General features: G+C 40.2%; 1 protein-coding gene across 1 annotated transcript in view; it reads left to right on the forward strand.

The window, feature by feature from the left end:
• Positions 1–24,195, forward strand: part of LOC128698090 (tubulin beta chain) — a 53,483-nt gene that overhangs the window by 12,349 nt on the left and 16,939 nt on the right. The window contains exons 2-5 of the mRNA XM_053790194.2: positions 14,425–14,542; positions 17,280–17,405; positions 21,643–21,872; positions 21,987–22,154. Coding sequence (XP_053646169.1) covers positions 14,425–14,542; positions 17,280–17,405; positions 21,643–21,872; positions 21,987–22,154 — 642 coding nt within the window. The remainder of the gene's footprint in view (positions 1–14,424; positions 14,543–17,279; positions 17,406–21,642; positions 21,873–21,986; positions 22,155–24,195) is intronic.

The raw sequence follows: 24,195 nt of genomic DNA on the forward strand, positions 1-24,195 counted from the left end.
TCCATTAATAAATTGCCAGTGCTCGGGAAAAAATACTTGGTGTACGCGACGAGTTAAATCTTTTTACGGCTTGTTACGTACCAGTATTTCTAGTAAAAATTTGTAGCAAAGATGGTAAAGATAAAACCTGTTGGGCTATATCTTGCACATGTAGGACTGCTAATAATTATAAATCCGAACAGATCTGCCTGAAGTTATGAACCTATAGGGAGCTTAGTGAGGTTCAGGCGAAGTTTATTGAAGCAATTATGCTCTTAAGCTGCTCAATCTAATAACTTGCCACGGCTCTATATATACGTACTCGACTCTCCAAGTAGACTATTACATGATCAAGCTCACTGTGGGCTAAACATCGATGCAGAATCGCATTATACTGCTTTTCTATATTTCCATCGTGTCTGTTTTATAAAATTTCCATTCACGGTATTAATGCCAAAGGGAGTTTCCATGTAGTACCAATTAAACATGTAACAAAAGTTGATGCACGATAAATACTCTACGTATACATACGCCTAACTCATTACCAGATAAACTGCTTGGTTTACCTGGCACAGTGTCAGGCCTATGTATTTGTAGTTAGGCATATTTATTGCCAGATAAACCAAGCGGTTTACCTTGCAGTAAACGATGGCCTGGCTTCAGGTCTAGCTGATAGGGTTGATAGACAATTGTATCACAGGTATACATTATGAAGACTAAAGGAAAACTTTGCTTTCAGTTTGGCTTTCTAAAGCTCATCCAGGAGAAAGTTTTGCTGTATGTCAGCAACAGCCTGGTTGGCCAAACAAGCACCAGACGAGTCTGGCCTAGGGAGTAGAAAAATGATCGAAACTCGTCAGAGGTATATAAAAGTATGTCAACTGCTCTTACTCAGACATTGGCGTTATTCTTTCCTTGTGTCAAACCTGATTAACTTCATTTCTCTGGCACTGTAGGACTCCAACAGGCTTAGGCTCAACATAAATATCATGCAAAAAGAACCCTATAATAAAGATTGTGAGACTAGCCCAATAATGCCATGCCTGAGACTTGTCATCACAAACGACGATAAATGGCGCTAAATTGCTGGCTCAACCTAGCAACTGGCAACTCAAATAATGTGTATGCCACATGGGGTTGTTCGCTCACACGTGGAGAGTCTTGAAGGGTTTGTGTGCGCAGAAGGGATATTACTGCAGTTATAAGAACATATACAGGAGCACAGTAGTCCTCCTAGCCTATGCAATGAAAGTCTACACTGTTATTATCATTAACATGTTACTAAATTAGTACTAACCTATAGCCTTTACAAACAATAGTAACTAGACGTAGCAATGCAACTATTCATTCTTGCTAATTTAAGATTGTTTACTGTATTGACTAACTTTAGCATTGTTATTTAGCAGTTTTTCCTCTCCCCCTCCCAGAATACCACGTTCAGTACATGGTGGTGCAATGTTGATCGTATTACAGGCGTTCATGTCATGTTCATCCGATCCCTCTCGTGGGTGTCAAGGCGCTAAACAAAACATTCTAATAGTTCCCTCCCCTTCCACCCACATTACTGCGAAGATTTAGTCCCATGTAATTATTTTTATCACTTTTAGAGTATTTTCTGCGGGTTTCCTGATTGCTTTCTTTTACTACTGGTGATAAAATGCCGAGTATTGAGCTGATTGCTGGATTTGTAGGGTGGCATGGTTGACAATGCTTCTTACCATCAGTTTCTGGTTGAATAAGATCGCTATTAGAGAATGGCGGTGTTTTAGTTGCTGTTGAAGGGGAACATTGTAAGTGGAAGGGAATGCTGTGGATCGTCATTGCTACAAGGGAAATGCTCGGCTATATGTACTAGCAGGAACAGTCGCCACTCCTGGGCCCCGTCTCTTCGCTGGTCGTTACTAGGTCTACTTTCCCGGTTTAGCCTTGTTGTACCTCTTAATCTATGTATGGATCTCTCCTCGAACAGATTGTTCCACTTTGACACGTGAGGCTGAAGGAACTTATAACATCCCTATTACTCCTGCGTTTTCAACTATCAATTGTTCCCTCTTGTTCCTCTTTCCCATCTGAAACAGTGTTCCTGTTCACCTTGTTAATTCCGTATTTTGCAAGTACTAGTTTTATCCCCTCCTCCAGTGTCATTAAGATTAGTTATCTTAGCCTCTTAGCTCTGGGACTAGTCTTTTTGCAAACTCTGCACTTGCCTCTCTTGATCGAGTGTGGGTTCTATACTAGCGCTGCTTACACCAGTAAGTTTATTCAGGTATACACAAATAGTTAATTATCATACGTAGAAACGTGTAAAGAACCTAGGATAACCCAAAGCAGTCAGTGACTTATTTCCATTGGGGCCTGGCGTACACTGTAGTGTAGTGAATGATTTTAATGTCGAAACTCCATTCTTAGATTTACCAGACGCTCATTTCCTTCAGAAAGTTGTAGGATTCATGTGCTCCTCAGGAGATATGCTTGATATGATACTCTCCCAAGGTCCTACTCCTCGAGTGAGGTTTGCGGCCTCGAACCTGTACTCCATCTGACTTTTGTGCTTCCCCAAGCTGCATAACTTTGCACTTTGAGTTAAACAAATGAACCATTTGTCAGACCAGGCCTGTCATAGTGAAGAGCTCTGTTCCACAAGGCACAATACTCGCCCCCATCTTATTCCTCATCCTCATATCAGACATACAGAGATACACATCACAGCACCGTATCCTTTGCGGATGATACTAGGATCTGCATGAGGCTGTCATCTGCTGAGGACGCGGTTAACTTCCAAGAAGATATAAACAAAGTTTTCCAGTGGGCAACGGTAAACAATATGACGTTCAATGAGGACAAATTCCAACTACTCAGTTATGGAAAACTGGAGATAATAACTAGAAAAGAGTATACTATAGACTGGCCATACAATAGAGCGGAAAAATAATGTAAGGGACCTGGTAGTAGTAATGTCTGAGGATCTCGCTTTCAAGGATCACAACAGTGCCACGATCGCACGTACAAAGGAAATGATAGGATGGATAATGAGAACGTTCAAAACGAGAGATGCCAAGCCAATGATGATCCTTTTCAAATCACTTGTTCTCTCTAGGCTGGAATACTGCTGTACATTAACATCTCCATTCAAAGCAGGTGAAATCGCAGATCTAGAGTGTACAGAGATCCTTTACTGCACGTATAACTTCTGTCAAGCACATTAACTACTGGGAACGCTTGGAAGCACGACTTGTACTCGTTGGAACGCAGGAGGGAGAGATATATCATAATCTACACTTGGAAAATCCTGGAAGGAATGGTCCCAAATCTGCACACAGAAATAACTCCCTACGAAAGTAAAAGACTGGACAGGCGATGCAAAATGGCCCCCAATTAAAAGTAGGGGCGCCATTGGTCCACTAAGGGGGAAACACCCTAAGTGTCTGGGGCCCAAGATTGTTCAACAGCCTCCCATCAAGCATTAGGGGAATTGCGAATAAACCCCTGGCTGCCTTCAAGAGAGCTGGACAGATACCTAAAGTCTGCCGGATCAGCCGGGCTGTGGCTCGTACGTTGGACTGCGTGCGGCCAGCAGTAACAGCCTAGTTGATCAGGCCCTGATCCATCGGGAGGCCTGATCATGGACCGGGCCGCGGGGCGTTGATCCCTGGAATAACCTCCAGGTAGGATGTCCAGACCCCTTTGTAGCCATACCTGATCCTCTTCAGTTTGTATTCATTAGTTTCACTTAGTCTAACAGGTATACCATCTCCATCCCTTCTGTCATGTCCTTCACGTTTATAAGAAACAGCACCGGCCCTAGGACTGATCCTTGTGGAACCCCACTCGTCACGTGCACCCATTCAGACACCTAGTCATGGACCATCGCTCGTTTCCTTCCTGTCAAGTATTCGTTGATACATTGTAGTGCTTATTTCTGCTTGCCCCTCTAGCTTTTGTTCCAGCATCTTGTGCAATATTGTCAAAGAAAATGCAGGCTAATCATCCCTCTCGTGTTTTGTTACCTTATCGTGAAATTCCAGTAGGTTTATGACAGGATTTTCCATCCCTGAAGCTGTGCTGGTTTTCATATAACCCACTCCTTTCTAGGTGCACCACCACTCTTCCGATACTCTTTTCCATAGCTTTACATACTGTACGTGTTTACGACACTGTTCTGTAGTTTAATGCTGCCTTTCTCCATTCTTAAAAACTGGCACAAAATTTGCTGTCTTCCACCTCTGGCAGTTGCCCTGTTTCTATAAATTGGAAGTGTTGCTAGCAGCAGTGCCTCTGCTCCCTCTAAAGACCCATGGAGAGAGTATCTGGTCCCACCGCCTTAGATGTATCTAGCTCGCACAAGTTTCGTTTCCTCCACGGTTGTGCGTATTTTTCAACGCTTGCTGGTGCAGTCCACCGCCTCGTTTTGCTGAAAGCCTTTCTGTATCCTGAGAATACCTCCTTAAATTTCAGGCTGAGCTCTTTAGACTTCTGGTCATTCCTTGAGCTCCCCACCTTCATCCTGATTACCTGGTCTGTTCTTTTTTTTTCTTCTGATGTAGCTATATAATTTCGGGTGGGTCGGATTTGGCTGTCGATGCTGTCATTCTCTAGTTTCTGGCAGTTGGTCGGGCACCGCTTGTGGATTAGTTGAAGGGGATGGAATCTGTTTAGTAAATGCTGTAGAGAAAGGATTGCAGTTAAATAATGAAGACTGCTGATGGGGAAGAGTGAAGTGGAGGGGCTCGTGGTAACTAGGTAGTGTTGAAGGAGGGGAGGGGAGATCTGGGTAAGAATTAAAACTTAAACTTAATTGTAGTGGTACTTTTTAAAAATGCAAATATTTTTTAAGATCTCTATATTAAAATTAGCCCCTGATTCTCGTTGGTTTTTATGCGGCAGTTAGGTATTAAAAATGGCTAGTGAAAAATCTTCCCAATTTACCAGCTTACAATGAATGGTTACTAATGTACTACCAATTCTATGGACCCACAGTTAACTACAGCCATCCATCCATCCACCTAGGTTGGAAAACCTAAAATTCTGTAGACATGTCTGTTTTACTTTAATACGTATATCAGTTTCAGGTTGTAGCATCGCATTTTTACTCGGGGAAAGAAGGTAAGTAATTCAGAATTTTAGGGAATAGTATATAGCATAGGGAAAACATCCAGGGTTTTTTCCCCAAGCCATACCTCTTGCAAGACCCATATGCTACTATGTATGATAATTCTATGTAACTGTATTTGTGTATACCTGAATAAACTTACTAAGAAGAAAAGTACGTAGATTGTGGATGTCTGGTTTCTCATTGAGGTATATTAAATCAGCGTTACGCGAGGCGTCTGTAGTGGGTGTAGTGAGTAATGGGGTAATAGTGGTGGGGGAGGGGGAACGGTTAAACCACAAGCCACTAAAGGTCAACATCTAATGTCGGCTCCAAGTTTTGCTGACCTCAGCGAGCTGTCATATGATTCAGCCTGAGGCGCGCGCGTGCGCGTTCACACAGGGAAGTTAGGAATGTTTCCATGGCACACAGGTCTAGCTCCCAAGGCCTGGAGGTTATTCCGGGGATCAACGCCCCCGCGGCCCGGTCCGTGACCAGGCCTCCCGATGGATCAGGGCCTGATCAACTAGGCTGTTACTGCTGGCCGCACGCAGTCCAACGTACGAGCCACAGCCCGGCTGATCCGGCACTGACTTTAGGTATCTGTCCAGCTCTCTTGAAGGCAGCCAGGGGTTTATTGGCAATTCCCCTAATGCTTGATGGGAGGCTGTTGAACAGTTTTGGGCCCCGGACACTTATGGTGTTTTCTCTTAGTGTACCAATGGCGCCCCTACTTTTTATTGGGGGCATTTTGCATCGCCTGCCCAGTCTTTTACTTTCGTAGGGAGTGATTTCTTTGTGCAGATTTGGGACCATTCCTTCCAAGATTTTCCAAGTGTAGATTATGATATATCTCTCCCTCCTGCGTTCCAACAAGTACAAGTCAAGTGCTTCCAAGCGTTCCCAGTAGTTAAGGTGCTTGACAGAACATAATTATACGTGCAGTAAAGGATCTCTGTACACTCTCTAGATCTGCGATTTCACCTGCTTTGAATGGAGATGTTAATGTACAGCAGTATTCCAGCCTAGAGAGAAAGTGATTTGAAAAGGATCATCATGGGCTTGGCATCTCTCGTTTTGAAAATTCTCATTATCCATCCTATCATTTTCTTTGCACGTGCGATCGTGGCACTGTTGTGATCCTTGAAAGTGAGATCCTCAGACATTACTACTCCCAGGTCCCTTACATTATTTTTCCGCTCTATTGTATGGCCGGAGTCAGTAGTATACTCATTTCTAGTTATTATCTCCTCCAGTTTTCCATAACGGAGTAGTTGGAATTTGTCCTCATTGAACATCATATTGTTTACCGTTGCCCACTGGAAAACTTTGTTTATATCTTCTTGGAGGTTAACCGCGTCCTCAGCAGATGACAGCCTCATGCAGATCCTAGTATCATCCGCAAAGGATGATACGGTGCTGTGGTGTGTATCTCTGTCTGATATGAGGATAAGGAATAAGATGGGGGCGAGTACTGTGCCTTGTGGAACAGAGCTCTTCACTATGGCAGCCTCCGATTTAACTCTGTTGACCACTACTATTTGTGTTCGATTTGTTAAGAAGTTGAAGATCCATCTCCCCACTTTCCCAGTTATTCCTTTAGCACGTATTTTACGGGCTATTACGCCATGATCGCATTTGTCAAATGCTTTTGCAAAGTCTGTGTATATTACATCTGCATTCTGATTTTCTTCCAGTGCATCCAAGGCCATGTCATAGTGATCCAGTAGTTGTGAGAGGCAGGAGCGACCTGCCCTGAACCCATGTTGCCCTGGATTGTGCAGATTTTGGGAATCCAGATGATTTGCAATCCTGCTTCTTAGCACTCTTTCAAAGATTTTTATGATGTGGGACTTCAGAGCTATTGGTCTATAGTTCTTAGCTAATGCTTTGCTGCCACCTTTATGGAGTGGGGCTATATCCGTTGTTTTAAGTGACTGTGGAATTTCACCCATGTCCAAACTACTCCTCCATAGTGTACTTAGGGCACGCGAGAGGGGTTTCTTGCAGTTCTTAATGAAAACAGAGTTCCACGAGTCTGGGCCCGGGGCTGAGTGCATAGGCATGTTGTCAATGGCTTTTTCGAAATCTATTGGAGTTAGGGTAATGTCGGAAATCTGGCATACATTTATGGAGTTTTGAGGCTCATTCATGAAGAAATCATTTGGGTCGTCGATCCTCAGACCTATTAGTGGTTCACTAAACAGAGTCGTACTGGGATTTCAATATTTCACTCATTTCCTTGTTGTCATCTGTGTAAGTCCCATCCTGTCTTGAGTAAGGGCCCGATACTAGATGTGGTATTTGCCTTGTTTTTGGCATATGAAAAGAAATATTTTGAATTTCTTTCAATTTCACTAATAGCTTTAAGCTCCTCCTGCCTCTCCTGGTTCCTGTAAGAGTCATTTAGCTTAAGTTCGATAGTTTCCACTTCCCTGGTCAGCGCCTCCTTTCGTGTATCAGATATTCTAGCACTCCTGAGGAGCTCAGTGACTCTTCGTCGTCTTCTGTAGAGGAAGCGTCTTTTTCTCTCCAGTTTACTCCTGCTCTTCTTTCTTAGGGGAATATGCCTAGAACATGCTTCGGCTACCAGGAAGTTGATCCTTTCAAGGCACTGGTTTGGATCCATGTCATTTAAGACATCTTCCCAACATGTTTCGTTTAGGACATGGTTTACCTGGTCCCAGTTGATGTTCTTGTTGTTGAAATTGTATTTTGTGAAGACACCTTCACAGGTACATGCATTCTGCTGTTCAGGACCTCTATGCATGTACGTCTGGACTTCGATTAGATTGTGATCGGAATTAGTTGTTTTTGATATTCTTATGTCGGCTCACCATCTGGAAAAGACCCGGTCCGGGAGAATACCAGTGAATCAAGAAGAAGAAGAAGAAGAAGAAGAAGAAGAAGAATAATAGGTAGGTAGGTGAAGATGTACTGGATGCTGATTTCATAAAAGGATTAATATAGATCGGTGAAGCTTATTACGCAGGCTGAGAGCTAATAAGCACACTTGAGAACCATCAGGAGCCTGAAGAAATTATTCAAAGCTATGTTCGCCCTGAAAAACTTGAGCGGCAGCAGCAATGGGAACCCAGATGTACTGTGGTAAGTTTGCGGTTGGAGAAAATTACAATTTGGGCCTAAAACAATTTACGTATAAACGTGCGAATCTGTAATGCTTCCCAAAGATTTGCCTAAATGCTACTTGTCTGTTCATTTCACTTGGATATCTAGCTATTACTCGTGTTAAAAAAAAAAAAAAAAAAAAAAAAAAAACAGTGGTTAGGTGTTTACCTTCTTATCTATAATTAACGGTAAAAAAATGTTTAATCATGATAAACCTGTTAATGGATGATACATGTACCTTTTTTTTTCTCCCTATGTTGTCCATTTTGTGATGTGGGCCTTGTTTCTTAAATTTTATTGAAACTAGCATGATTGTAAACACGTGCGCGTTGTTACTTTGTTATATTCTAACTTAAACCCCTAGTTTGGCATGGAATTAGCTTTAGGTTATACTGTATAATTATCAATAGTGCTACAAATACTTTATGCACAGGGAAATTAAAACTGAGTGTTTGTAATCTAGTCGGTACCTTTATAATTGCCTATCAGTTAGCACAATTTAACCCTTCGGCAACTTGAGCTTCAAACATTTAAGCTAAGTTTAAGTTAAGAAGATTGCTTGTGTTGAGGACGTTAGTGGCAGTGATGCGTTGTGGGGGGGGGGGTTATTTGTGGCAGGGAACAGTGAACGTTTGCACAATTCCGGTACTGCCTTTCTAGTTTTTATGTACTTTTTTTTCCCTCGCTGTACCTCTTTTATTTCCTTGCCCACAAATTCTTGCAGTCATCTGCTCATTTAGTCAGTATGCTTTTATTTTCATAATTTGCACAATTGTGGAAAAGCCAAGAGTATGCCAAATAAAAGTGAAAGTGTTAATCACGGAGCGCTAAACCTGTAGGAGTAATAGCATCTTGGGGAATGGAGGGCATCCAGGCTTTGTTAAAGGAATCTGAAGAATTGTTCTTAAGAGCCCCCCCTCACCAGCCTCATAACTTCCCATGGGGGGGGGGGATGTAGCTATGTGGAGTGTTTTCTCCTCCTGAATAGTGATCTTGGCCTGCCTCTGAACAAGTTTCCTGTGTGCTGTATAAACCTCGTCCCCCTTCCCCTCTTACAGTTTCTGATATTTGATAGTTTACCTTATTCCTCAGGTGCTGTATCACCCGTGTTCATCACTTAACCCTTAATATAATTTCCTTAGCTTTTCGGGTGTTCCACTTGTTTCAACATTGTGGTTTTTTTTTTTTTTTTTTGAGGGGGAGGGGTTAGTTTTAATTAACTTCCTCGTCCTGCTAGCGCGTCGAAATTAAAACCTGTCATGACGCCTTAAGGGCTTTAGTTACTAAGAACTGGAGGTTTTAGTACCCTTCTCTCCCCAACCTTAAATTCTTCCCCCATTCACTTGTCCATAAAGTTATAATAGTTTTGCAAAGTTATTTAAGCATGAATTTAAAAATATGGATTGTAGTGTGTTTTTAAAGGTTTAGTACAAACACGGCGTGATAATACAAGACTAAGGCAAGATTCAAGTTCAAGCGCCTTATAAATTTGATTTATTAAAATGAGTTTTTAAAGTTTTGGGTTTCACTGATGGGTAACTTTGTTCCTTTGTATTCCAGCGATGATGGATTTAGTGCATAGTGTCTTACTGAATAATATATGGATAAATATTATTCATTGTTGATTAATAAATTAGTTTATTAGGAAGTACATAAATGGAGTTCACTCGTTAACGCAAATACTTGGGTTAGTTTAATAGTAGGAAAAATGGTGGTGCAATGGCCTCTTGACTTTGCAGCAAACAATGATTTATCTAAAGCTGGGCGTGTAATATGAAGCCTGAACCAATCACGGTTATAGCTTGGTGTACCTGGTACTTTCTAGTAGGATTTTTGCAATTCCGTTATTCTAGATGTTCCTGTACATGTTCAGCCACTGTCACTTACCTATCTGGAGGGTGATATTGTTCGTTGCTAAGTCATAATTTGCAGACCTGTTGCGCCTCTCCTTGCTGTAGCTGAAATACTGTGAAGGTAGCAATTTAAAATTACATTGTATTGGTAATGGTTGGACGGGACACACAAAAATTGAGGTTGGTTAATGGGTGAGGGAATAGGTTTGACGTTCGGCTAGTTGTACACGTTTGTCGTGCCGAATAGGTAAAACTTGCTATTTTGGCTTAAATAGCAACACTTCTTGCCGAATAAGGCAAGTGAAAATTTGTGTGCGCGCAGTTTCGCAAAAATCATTCAGAGCCTAACGGAAAAGATACATTTCATTGTGTTAGACAAGTTTACAATAACTTAATAAGTATATTTAGTTGTACTAGGCTAAATTGTTGAACTTGTTATAATAAGGTTAGGTAAGTTTTCTAAGGTTGTTTTGATACCAAATTATTAACTTTTACATTAACATAAAATCTTTAAAAGTATAAGAATTTTAGAAAACTTAATTTTAAGAGTTCTTGCTAATTGACCAGTTTTACCTATTCGGCACGAGTTCCACAATCTAAACTTTAGGCTTTCGGTAATCCCATTGCTATGAGCTTAGTGACTAGTATGGGCCAGTAGGCCTTCTGCAATGTTCCTCCATTCTTATGTTCTTAAGCTTCACACTTCTCGCACTTGCGGAGTAGTTCTTGTCTGATCACGAGTTAACTTCATTGAAGTAGAAATTTAACTTTTAAGGTATTGCATATTTAACTTGTTAAATTTTCAAATTAAAATTTAATCTCTGTAAAATGTAATGGACACTTGCTCCAATTAGCAAATTCTTTGAAGTTAACAGGTTTAGACAAAAGATGTGGCTTGTCTTCAGTGGGTGTGGTAAATTGATGGAAGATTGTGTGCACATAGCCTTTTCCTTACCAGGGGTTCTTTTAAATGGTCCCATCCAATTTCACTTGGTTGCTTCGGATGTTATACAATAATCCATTCTCCCAAGATTTTCTGTGGGGGGGGGGGGAGCTGCAGCTCTACGAAGGTTACAGTACTTCATGCAGTTCAGGAAGTTTTGTTTTTAATTGGCTTATCACTTTCGGGCTACTATCTTTACCCGTTTCCCTCCCCTCGCAGTTTTTTTTTTTTTTTGACTTGTGCTCTTGATCAGCTTCTTGCAAGGGTTATTTCCTAAGTCTTAGATTTATTTATGAACTAGAACGTAATGTTCTAGTCCATATGAATCTTTTCAAAATGCTACTATACGAGCCTGTTTAATGAGGCTCCCATGGCTATAATTTTTCTTCTCCACTGGGAAGGAGGTCCTGGCTGTATGCACACTTCGTAGACTTGAGGATAGGCCCTTCACAACTTCACCTGTATGACCCACAAATGTTTAGAGCTTTACATAAACAAGTTTTCCCTTGAAGGTTACTAATGTCTATTGTAAAAAATTCTGGAAGACACATGGGGTAGGAAGAGTTTGATAGTGATGGCGCGACGGGAAGGGAAGCGGCCGATGCCGGGGGATACAGGTAGCTTGTCTATATCCTGGTTGTGAGGGGGGGGGGATATTAGTTTTAACCCTCAAAACGTAGCCTTTACGTATCAACGCTATTTCCAGTTAGGCTAAATTCAGTGACCGAGGTGAAACTTTCTTTGTTAGAGCAGTGAGAGTGGTTAGTGTTATTTTAGAACTGGACACTTGACTATACAAGATTGCTGAAGGTTTTTGTACAATATTTAGGCACAAATCATGATGGTGCACAATGGAAAGACTGATAATCATTATACAAAGTAATGTATTTTCTGGTGCACGCTGCCTTGGTAATAAAATGCAGCTTTTTAAATAGTGTATAAAAGGCAATCTGTTTTAAATAGGTTATTTAATATACCTTCGCCTCGGAAGAAACTTGATTTGGTTCTTAGTGAATGGGTAGAAGACGGTGGCGGCACCCGAAGGAACAGCTCTGCCAAGAATCGTCACTCATGACGACCTTGTATGCTCTCACTACCTTATCGGCTTCACAAGTGTCAAGTCCATTTTTGTTTGCTATTCTGAATTAGTCTTGTAAAAGCTCCCATGATGGTACTTTTTAAATTTTTTTTTGCATCCCCCCCCCCCCCGTGTGGTTCGCAAGTTATTTTTGTGAGTGTATATATATATAGCTACTTAGATGACACTGGCGCACGTCTAGACTGTTCGGCCATTACTGCTCAGTTTTAGTTAAGTATGATCCAAGAATATGCACCATATTTTAAAATGCTCTTGCCATATTTTTTTCCTCCAGTTTGAGTGTTGGCTCGCACGGTGCACTCTACAACGGAAGTGACTTAGTTGGCACTTAACCATTGCCTAGTACTTTTGCCCTAAAAGCACCTTTCTGGCAACTACCCATTAGTCAGAATTTACATACTGTATTTCGGAAATTAATGACTAAGGTTTAAAGTTTTTAATTTTAAAGATGGTTCCTAAAGTTTTTCCCTTAATAGCGCACATAATTAGAGAACTTCAGCCGTTTATTCGTCACTTCAAATAAGGAAGCTGTATCAGATAACTTGATACTATCACTGCTGTCGACGATGGTATTCAGCGTGAAATGGCAAATGTGTAGACACGATAGCAATCATCATTTTGAAGCTGGCTAAGAATCTGGAGAAAGTGTGGGGGGGGGGGGGTAGAGGAATTGGGAGAAGCGGGAAGGTGTGCAGGTGAGATGGGGGAATGTGGAGAGTAGATGTGTGTGGAGGGGGAGGGTGAAATACGGTGTGCTTGCGTATAGGGAAAGGGGGGCGGGGTATAATAGAAGTAATAAGTGTTGATTATTGGAAAAGTTAGTTTATTCAGGTACATGTATACATACATTATAATGCAATAAGATCACAGTAAACAGGTGATTTCAGAAAATGCAAAACAACCACTGTGAAAAAAGAGAAATTCCAAGCGCTTTCGTGACTACTCACATTATCAAGGAACTGATAGTTCCTTGATAATGAGTAGTCATGAAAGTGCTTGGAATTTCTCTTATTTTTTCAGTGGTTGTTTTGCATACATTATAATACGTAGCAGCACATGTGTCGATTACGTAGTCTAACTAAAAAAAAAAAAAAAAAAAAAAAAAAAATCCATGGGGGAGGGATACTGGGAAAACCGGGGGTGTTTGGGTATTGGTAAAGTTAGTGTGCCCTGCTTGCCCAATTGCCCCCACACTTACGTACTTTGTTGGCGTGTGTACATGTACTCTTATTGGTACTGAGGTTGCTTTTTTTTTTTCAACAAGTCATTGTGTTGCTACTATTCTGAATGATAATTACACAGTGGGAACAAAGACTTTCAAAAGTTCCCCCCCGTCATTCCATAACACAGGATCGGGCTCGTAGGTGTGAAAATCCGTCAGAAGCTGGGAGACTTCAGTTGAGCAACGGGGATATTATAAAACATTCTAGCAAGGGTTCATCAGGGGAAGCTTCAGAAGTTTCCTTCGGCATAACTAAATTACTGTCGCTTGGTAATTGATATCTCAGGGTAGCCTATACCATAGACAGGAGAAATAAGGAAAAGTATATACTGAGTGTTTGTAATGTGTGTATTGTGTACTGGGGAAGAGGTATGTGCATATGGGGGGTTGGGGTATTTGGGGGGGGGAGTATGTGGTGAAAGAAGTGGTGTGGGGGTACATTTTGGGGGGAAATGTGTGAATGGACAGGTGTGGTAGAGGGTGGGGGGTGCATTTGAGTATTGGAAGTAAAAACCTTTTTATTTGGGGTGGGGAGGAAGGGATGTATATTATATGTTGGGTATTGAAGGGGAATGAACACTGGAGTTTTGGTAATTGGGTGGGAGGGTTCAGTAGGTAACACTGGCTGGCCCTGTTAGGGCCACAGACGAAAGAGCATTACTCCAGTCTGGTGACAGTGACCTAGTGTTGGTACAGCAGTCTCTTCCTCTAAATTTTAATTCTTGTTATGCCCTTCTGATTTTTTCATTTCCCCTGCAGGTAAAGCACGAGTAATTTAATTCTGACATTATTATTAAAAGTTAATACCTTTCCAGTGCGAATCTACAAACAGTTCATAAGGTTTCTAGCAATCATAGTTGCTGCAGTTAAATTGGCGAGTTTACAAAGTTCCTTCACTGGCAACATAAACCCTGGGAGGGATCCAGAATAGGCTTTAGATTTTTGTAGCTTTTGAAAATTGTTGAATTATTTAAATTTGAGTTTACTTGCCTGGAAACTTCAAGAAAAATTACATAGACTAATAATAATGGAAGAGGTGCTCTTAGAGGAATGTAAATTTAACTGGTGTAGTGTATAACAAATTATAGCATTTAAATATTTCTTTTCTAGTTCTGGGAGGTGATAAGTGACGAACATGGCATAGACCCAGTAGGCCAGTTCATCGGTGAGGGTGATATGAAGACTATGCAGTTAGAGAGAATTGATGTCTACTACAATGAAGCATCAGGTATGCTGCTGTGTTTGAATGTTTCTATAAGTATGTTTTAAGGTAAGTTGAAGTCTGGTAGATTTTTTTTCTACAAATAATTTCTGCACAGACATTTACCATTTTAGCTAGTACTGTCATGTGCTTATGTTCTCCAGAAAATTTGCAGTCGATTTAATCATGGTTGTTTTTTTTCTTTAGTACATGTTGACCATAATTAATCCTGCATCGGGATGTGTAGGGTGCTGGATTAGTGATTTTTGTGGGATTAGTGGTTAGTGGTTTTCCTAAAAAAAAATCCAAAAAAAAAAAAAAAAAAAACTTATCTGTCTACTTGATATAACATGCTCCTGTATGCCTACTGGATGCTCAAGCCCCACCACTTTAACCCTTCCTAAACTCTTTGTAACAATCCCTACTTCGTTCATCCATCTACTTGGTAACCTCATTCTCCTCTATACTTTCTAAATGATTTAACAATATAATAAATATTTATTAGTCAATAGTTTCAGAAATACACAGTATGTAAGTACTGACTAATGGGTAGTTACTTGAAAGGTACTTTTAGGGCAAAAATACTAGGTGGTGGTTAAGTGCCAACTATGTCACTTCCATTGTAGTGTTCAGTCTACACTTTTGCCCTCTGAATTTGAAGTCTTGCAATCCTGTTGTCTAACTTCTACATTAATTCTGTTGAATCACACTGCACATGACCTCTGCTTTCCCTTCACTACTGCAATGTTTAACCCTTAAATGGTCCAAACGTATATATACATTTTTTCAACATCTGAAAGTATGTAAAAAATGTAGATCTTTTTTTTTTGTTTTACATGTGAAAACGTGTAAAGAAAACTTGTCTACATTTTTGTTTGAAAATATGTAAAAAAAGTAATTACTTTTGTAGCACTACGAATTTGAACGTCGATCTGTTTGGACCGTTTAAGGGTTAAGTTATTACTTGCATTTGTTCAAGTGTTGGCACAGCTAGATTGGTACTGTTCCCCCCATTTTGCTTCCATTGATTACTGCTCTCCCCACAGATTCCTTAACACTATTATTTTTCCCTGGCCCTTTTTGCAGTCCTCTCATAGCCCCAGTAAGAAAGGAAGGCATGTACAGTGACAAAGCCAGGACTAAGATCTTTACAAGGAAAATTATGTATAAGGGATACTTCAACAAGATCGGAACTGTGAAGGCTAGGAGTAGGGTAGACAGTTTAAGCAGAGGACCAGTTCATAGGATGATTGCGATCTCTAATATGACAAAAGAGCATTACTGGTGTTGCCATCAGACACTGATAATGCTCTTGTCTGTAATGTTAGAGATCAGTCATCCTATTGACTGGTCTTCTGATTAAACTGTCTAACCTTCACAATTGCTGTCTTGTTCAAGCATCCCTTATACACAACTTTCCTTGTATGAATCTTACTTCATCTATGCTCTCCATTATCTGATGACACTTTAGTAGTTTTTGTTACTACGTATTACAACCCAGGAGTCCCAAAGGCCTGTTATCCTGAGTGTAAAGGGAGCAAAATAAACACAGCAGAAAAACTTGACTTGTCTTATCCTTCACCAGTTTAGAACAGAAGTATGTACACTATGTACAACAGTAGATATTAGTGCACTCCATGGTAAGCAAGGCAGAATAGAAGCCACTAGAGAGCAGACCGTGCTTCAACCAGCTCTAGAATGGGAATGACGAGGGCAGACAGGTGAGTGGTACCCACATCACCTCTGCGATTGCCAAAACCATCTTCTCATTGGCTGGAACCTGGGTACTGATTGAACGACGGGGCTCCATTAACCCTTAGCACCTGGTTCGCTTGTTGGGGGAGACAGCCTTTCAATGAGGGTGTGTACATGCACCGAATAAAGGTTATGTACTCTTTGCATGCCACAGTTACCCTATTATTTTGCTTTATGATCACCTCAGATTTCCTTCTACACACCCACCCAAACTTCTCCACCAGCCTTTGGAACTTTCAACCCCCCAAAAGCATTCTAATCAGCAAAGACTACCTGTGACAGTCTTGCTTCATATTATTCCATCTGTCAACCCAGGCATCTTCCTAACACTTTTGCATTCACTTTTGCAGCCCCATCTATAATTAAACATGGGTCAAAATTTCTTTTCTCAGGCATAATTTTATTGGACAGTGTCTCCATCTCCTACATAATGTAACCTAAGCCTCCCCTCTAAAAACTTTTAATAACCTACCACGTGCATGAATTTACAATGTGATATGACCTTTCTATCCACGTTAGCATAGTTTTTTATAAATGAATGCAGCAGTTTGCTTGGTATTTGTTGTTTTTATACTTAATATAAACACTTGGTCTACATATGCCCTACCCTTTGTAAATTCTTTATCTTCTGCAGTCCTCTTTTCTTATGCCCCCCATTACTCTTGATAATTCTACCATACCCCTAGAAGTCATAAAAAGTTACTCTTAGTTTTGATCACTTGATAATCCTTCCTCAGACTAACCTTACTACTGATACTTGCTCAATAATTCCATATCTTTTAAAATGTGCACATAACCTGATTATACATGCTAGAACTAGTAATTAAGAAATTCTAAGATTCAGAGTTTACCTGAAATGTTTTGCACAACAATAGGCTTTTCTTAGAATATGCAATAAAATTTCCCTTGAAACTGCCTCTGATTTTGTTTACCCGTTACTCTTATTTGTGTAGTTATCTTGGGTTCTTTTTCATCATTTCAGATTAATTAGAAATGTTGATTTATACAGGTGGCCGCTATGTTCCTCGAGCAGTGCTTGTGGACCTTGAACCTGGAACAATGGAGGCAGTGAGGTCTGGGCCTATAGGTAGAATCTTCAGGCCTGATAATTTTGTATTTGGCCAGAGTGGAGCTGGTAGGTGTTAATTTAGTTTGTGATAAAAACTGTCAGGACCTTCAACTTGTATTAATTGTATACAGTTGCCTCACTGAGATCAAAATCCATGGATGGTCAGGTCCCTTGTATAAAATGGTGTATTTTCATATAATTTATGCACATGCTCTGGTATACTTCAAAGCCTCTCTAAAATTACTTTTAATACCCAGTGCAATGTAAATGCTATGTAAATAGTTATACTATATTGTTCAGGGAATAATGAAGACTTGGCAAAACCCTGGATCTTCTCTTTATAACCGTCATATGATGAGCTCTTCTGGAAATGCTGGTGCTGCCTCTTTATCAGCCGATGCAGATTCTCCCATAATCTAACTTTTGAGGCTGTAGCATTTTGTGTAGCTAGCCAGTAGTACTCATAGAAGCTATGCTTTTTCCATAAGATTTTGCCATCAGCATGGATGTGCTTCTGCAATGTGTCCTCAAGCGCCACACTTAATGCTTTCTTAGTATTTGCCAGCACTTTATCACACACTAGTTAGATAATTTTTGCTGTTGTAGGGGCAGCACTAGCACTTTCGTGAATTTCGTCTTTTTGCTTTGTGCAAATGCTTGATTTCTTGCCAACCTTATGGCCCATTACTGCAAGCAACATGCCCCTATTCGAAAGATCCAAAGATTTTTTTTCTTGTCTAGATAGCACTTTATGCTCCCTCTTAGCCTTTGAGGGATTGCTCTGACAACTTAATTTTCTAGGAGCCTTACCCCCTTCCCCCCACAAAAGGTGCACACAGCATGAGTAGTGAACAAACGAGACTTAGAGACGAAAGGTGCTCAAACCAGCATTGTTTGCTTACACATCACTTCATTCACATGGATTCAGCATTTTACTCAATGTGCTGCAATTCAAATTTTGCTTTCTTGGCCATTACCACATTCTTTTCCAACTTTGGAGATGTGTATACAATTGTTTAGATATGAGGTTGTGTATTGTTCCTAATTTTTTTACCTCTGTCATGTTAGCCCTCCTTATTGTGTAGTGCTGAATAAGCACATAGATTTAGTATTTTTTTTTTTTTCCAACATGCTGGCAATCTCCCACTGAGGCAGGGTGACCCATAAAAAGAAACATTCACCATCATTCACACACCACTGTCTTTGCAGAGGCATGCAGATATGATAGTTCAGATGTCTCCAAACAGCAAATACATGTATTAGTATACGTAGTACTTTGCAAATTAAAGCAGCTTGCTAGTTTCAAGTAAGAGGTCTTGCAACTCTTTAATTTGATATGGGTTATTGTTCAGGAGTGAATTGTATAAAAATCTGGGTGTGTCTGGGGTAAAACATTAACCCTTAAACAGTCCAAATGTAGAGCTACGTTCATGTGCGTAATGCTCCAATCGTAGATTTAATTTTTTTTTTTTTTTACATGGTTTCAACCTTGTCATAAGCCAGAGTTGCCTTGACATGAGAAAATGAGTCATACTGCACTCAGCGAGCACAGTATGACAAGTCTGGGATGCCGGGAAAATGCCCTCTTCATTTTAAACAAAAAAAAAAATAAAAAAAAAAAAAAAAAAAATATTCAGAGCGGTACGCAAGTGAACGTTTATCTACATTTGGACAGTTGAACCCTTTGACTGTTTTGGTTGTATATGTACATCTTATGAGCCAGTGTTTTTGACGTATTAAAGCGCATAAATTCTAGCGGCTTCAAATAAAGCGGGAGAAAGCTGGTAGGCCTACATGTGAGAAAATGGGTCTGTGATAGGTGTGCACAGTATGAAAAAAAAAAATCTGCATTTTGGAAATGCCATGTATTGTTCCCAAGTGATAGTTCTAACACCGATGGAAGTGCCAGTGAAAGTGAATTACGTGGTTTTCAGGAGGGTGTGACTAAGCATTGCCTAAGATAACGTAATTAGTGGTGAAAACCCAGAGGACCCACAACTTTCCATGTCTAGTGCTGTGCTGTCTGTCATGTTCCTCTGTACCTAGGCGAAAGAGGAAAATATTTTCCCATGTACAGGACTTTGGTGTGAGCAGTGAAAATGATAGTGATGGCGATTTCCTAGCTATTGAAAGCACTTCGAGTTGCAACAGTGACGGGAAATATTCTCCAGTGAAGCGGCAGTATGTGTGACGCAGCATGTGCGACACAGCATGTGCTCTGGTAGTGTGCCACAGGCATTTCAAGGGAAAAAAGTGAATATCAGTGTATCCCGTGGCCCTACAACAGGAACTGATAGTGAAGATAGTGACAGTGGGGATGACTTTTGTGCATGGGGCAGCAGATGGTGGTGGTGTTAGTAGTGGTGTTGGCAGTGGCATGCCTCGTGTGGCATTAGGAGTGGGCAACGCTGGTACCCACACTGCTAACTTGCCCCAGCCACAACAAAGCCCACTCTCAACCTCCACAATCCCCTATCAACATCCAGTACCCACTAGCAGACCATATCTGGGAGTGGCATCAAGGTGCCAATTTTGTTCCCAATCCCCATCACTTTGATGAAACAGTGGAATACGGCCATCGTGTACACTTGAACAATGCCACTGAACTGGAATGCTTTATTCTTTGATGAACCCCTGATGGAAATTGTCAGGTAAAGCAACACATACTATGAGTACACCATGGCAAACTCGATTCTTTCACCAAGATTACGGCTACACCAGTGGAAGAACACAACTATGGCAGAGATGTACCTGTTCTTTGCCACAATAATGCTTATGCCACATGTGTATAAGCAGTCGCCACATACTGGTCAACGGGCTGCCTGATTTCAACCCCAGGTTTGTGATATAATACCAGTGAATCTATTTCTGCTGTTATGTATGCTACACTTCTCGGGCAAAATGAGGCCTGACAGAAACGACAGGTTATACAAGATCAGGAATGTGTTTATGTACCTGAAACAAAAGTGCTGTATGCATTTTTATCCCTGCAGAATGCTTGTTATCGAAGTGAGGTGCAGGAGTCAGCTGCCAATGACATCATAACATTTCGGTGGCATGACAAATGTGATGTCACATTGTTGACATCAGTTCGCCGAAATGAAATGGCAGTGGCAGGCAGGATAGACCAATGAACCCATTCTAAAACCTGCAGCTGTGATGGACTACAACCTCAATATGCACTTATTGGACAAATGTGACCTGCAGATTGGGTTTGCTGATTGTTTGCAAGAGATATAAGTGGTACATAACTCTTTTTTCCATCTTGACATTTCCATGCTGAATGCTTATAATATATACATGTATAAGTTGAAGACCAACAACAAACCAAAATATGGTGAATTTTGTTTGTCAGACAAATAATATTAAAGTACCAAGCAACAACACCTGCAATAGACCAGTGCCCACAAAATTATCAGCACATCCCTCTTGTCTGAGGCCAGGTGATCACTACCCCATACAACTGCCTCCTACTACTTTCCAGAAAATTGCTCAGGTTTTATCTCCATGCACATACCACAAAACACTCGCAAAAACACTCATTTTGTGTAAAATACCACTGTGCATATACCATGTTTCAAAATTCCACAAGCTGCAACAGTTTTAGTCAAGTGTCCAGTGACTGTACATTTGTATAATCGTAATAAAAAAAAATTTTTATTGCTTTGTGTAAACAAGTTTTGTAAACAATGATAAAAATGTTTGTACAGTTATTGTTTATACAAAGTGTATATATGTACATTGCACCTTACATTGGTCTTGCATGCCACATAAGATACTTGGAAAAAAAAAAAAAAAAAATATTGAAAGACAATAGACCTTTGAATTGGAGTAATTATAAAAATACAGGGTGACTGGCATTTGCTGCTGTTGCCATACACGGCTCGTTTTCAGCCAACTTTATACCTCTATATCTTGGTAAGTACTGAATGTAAAAATTTATTTTGGGAGCTTAAAGCAATCAGCAAATTAATCTTTACATTTTGGCAAGAAAAAATATATTTTTTTTTTCTCAAATATTTTGCGACATGCACACACTTCAGGATTTGGGGTTGCAACAGTCAAAGGGTTAAGGGTCAACTTCCAACACTACTGCTACTGGTAATTATTTTCAGTGTTTTAATAAAAGTTTTTTCTTGTATGTTTGTATGGTGAAGTCTGAAAAATACTCTACTCTGTACTGTACAATGTTTAATGAAATTACTAAATTTAAAGCCTTAAACTGATAGTAAAGGTTTGTAAATTTAGTGCTGTAGGTATGACAATAGTAACGGTATATTATAGCTTTTTATTCTTATTTTAGGGAACAATTGGGCTAAAGGTCACTACACGGAAGGAGCTGAATTGGTGGATTCTGTTATGGATGTTATGCGAAAGGAGGCAGAAAATTGCGACTGTCTCCAGGGCTTCCAGTTAACACACTCCTTGGGTGGTGGTACAGGTTCAGGGATGGGCACACTTCTAATCTCAAAAATACGTGAAGAATTTCCCGACAGGATTATGAACACGTTTTCTGTTATTCCTAGTCCAAAAGTAAGTGTTACTATGTGGTCATTCAATGGCTTGTAAAATGATGTATTAGAAATTAGAAATGTATCCTGCATACTGGTTTTTCCTGGTTAATTAGTGTATTTCATTTTTGACAAGGTGTCAGATACAGTTGTGGAACCCTACAATGCAACCCTCTCGGTGCACCAGTTGGTAGAGAACACTGATGAAACTTTCTGCATAGATAATGAAGCTCTTTATGAAATCTGCTTTAGAACGCTCAAGCTCACTTCTCCCTCCTACGGCGACCTCAACCACCTTGTCTCTGTAAGTAATCTAAAACTCCTAGTTGTAACAAAACCTTTGATATATTGTAAGTTCAGAAAGTTCTTGCTTAATGAAGTTTCATTATAATTGTGGGAAAAATTTATTCCTGGCCAGGGCCACTGTCTGTGGAGTTTGCATTTTCATTTTTGAACTGTATAGTGGTAGGAGGTGCTCCTTAGTTTTCCCTTTGCAAACATTTATTCCTTGATTTAACCCTATTGGAAAGGGTGTTGAAGGTGCTCTGCACCCCCTGATGTTTATATCAATTAACCTATGGTAAATTGGTTTCATTGTAAGTCTTTTCACTTGGTTGCAGTTTCAGAGAACCTATCAACAATGTTAAGTGAGGACTTGCTGTAGGTTAGTTTACTGAACTGTGGCAGTCAAGTTAAGGGGATGGTAAGTCGTGCCCTTTTATCTCTGAAGGTGTCATTTCTATGTAAATTACTAGTTTGAGATTTATATGAAAAAAATAGAAATTACATAATTTATAACATTTGCCATAAGCCTCTTTAAATCCCTTGAGCAAAAGTCTGTATTTGTATAAGCCTTTAGAATTTGGCAATCCTGAAATATACGAAACAAGAATGAACGTGGCTGCTGTTGGCCATTGGTGTCCATAGTCTTGCTCAAAGCCTGAAGGCCTTTATTACCCTATCACTTTTACTAATTTAGATTTTGGTCAGTTTGTGCAGATTTACTTGGTGCCTACATTTATTCAGTTTATCTACATTGGCCGTATTCCACTAGGGTAGGGTGACCCCAAGTGGAAAAATATTCCATTCATAACTAGTTTTTTTTTTTCTTTGACTCCTTCATAAATTTTATCTTGCTCACATTCACCAGCACACACAACCCTAAATATTTAACTCTTCTACTCTGGCGAGTATATTCTCAAAGCCTACCGGATGCTAAAACCTCTTCACTTGCAACCTCTCGCCTCCCTCTGACTGGGATGGACCCCCTTTCCCCCCCATTCCCCAACCATCCCTCAGCCATTTTATTCAGTTTAATCTACTGTAACAGGACCTTAGTAATAGCCCATCCTCACCACCCTTCAAATTTTACATTTTGTAACTACAATCCTCCAGTGACTATGCTCCTAATTCTTTGCATAATCACACCCCACATTTTTAAGTATTAAATCTCCATTACCTTCAACCCCTTTCTCCCACACAAATGAGTTACCTTAACCCTTAAACTGTCCAAACGTAGATCTACGTCCACGTGCATTTTTATTTCTCTACATGCTTTCAAATGGGGAAAATCAAGGTCGGAGTGCTACGCACGCAAACGTAGATCTACACATGGACAGTTTAAGGGTTAATCCAGTACTGGAGTTTGATTGGTTTATGCCTAGCAGTTGGGAAGGGGGGGGGGCTCTGAGGTGGGAGCCACTTCCTACAAGCTATGCCCCCCCCCCTCCAGATTAGTACGTGCATTAACCCTTTGTTTCGGCCGTATATATACGTCTTACGAGCCAGTGTTTCAGACGTATATATACTCTATAATTCTAGCGGCTTCAAATCAAGCAGGAGAAAGCTGGTAGGCCCACATGTGAGAGAATGGGTCTGTTTGGTCAGTGTGCACCACGTATAACAAAATCCTGCAGCATGCAGTGCATAATGAGAAAAAAATTTTTTGTTTTTTTTTAATTGCCGACTTCGTGGTATATTTTCGTATAGTTTTTATGGTTGTATTCTCATTTTCTTGGTCTCATTTGATAGAATGGAAAACATATTTTTGAAATAGAGGTGATTTTGATTGGTTTTACTATGAAAAGAATCTTGAAATGGAGCTCAAAGTAGGGGAAATGTTTGATTTTTGCCGGTGTTCAAAAGTAATCAAATGATGTCATTTTCCAATAAATGTCCAAGTAGCCATTCTAATATGCAGTCATGAATGGGTTGACATTATTTATACAATTATTACAATATTACAGTAGACTGCATAACAGTAAATCTTCTATTTTTTGTTTGAATAAAAATTCAAAATGGAAAGAAACAGTAATATCAGAGGGGCCTGGAGACATGACTGATGA

This window comes from Cherax quadricarinatus, chromosome 58 (assembly GCF_038502225.1).
Source record: "Cherax quadricarinatus isolate ZL_2023a chromosome 58, ASM3850222v1, whole genome shotgun sequence".
In the NCBI taxonomy this organism is placed as follows: domain Eukaryota; kingdom Metazoa; phylum Arthropoda; class Malacostraca; order Decapoda; family Parastacidae; genus Cherax; species Cherax quadricarinatus.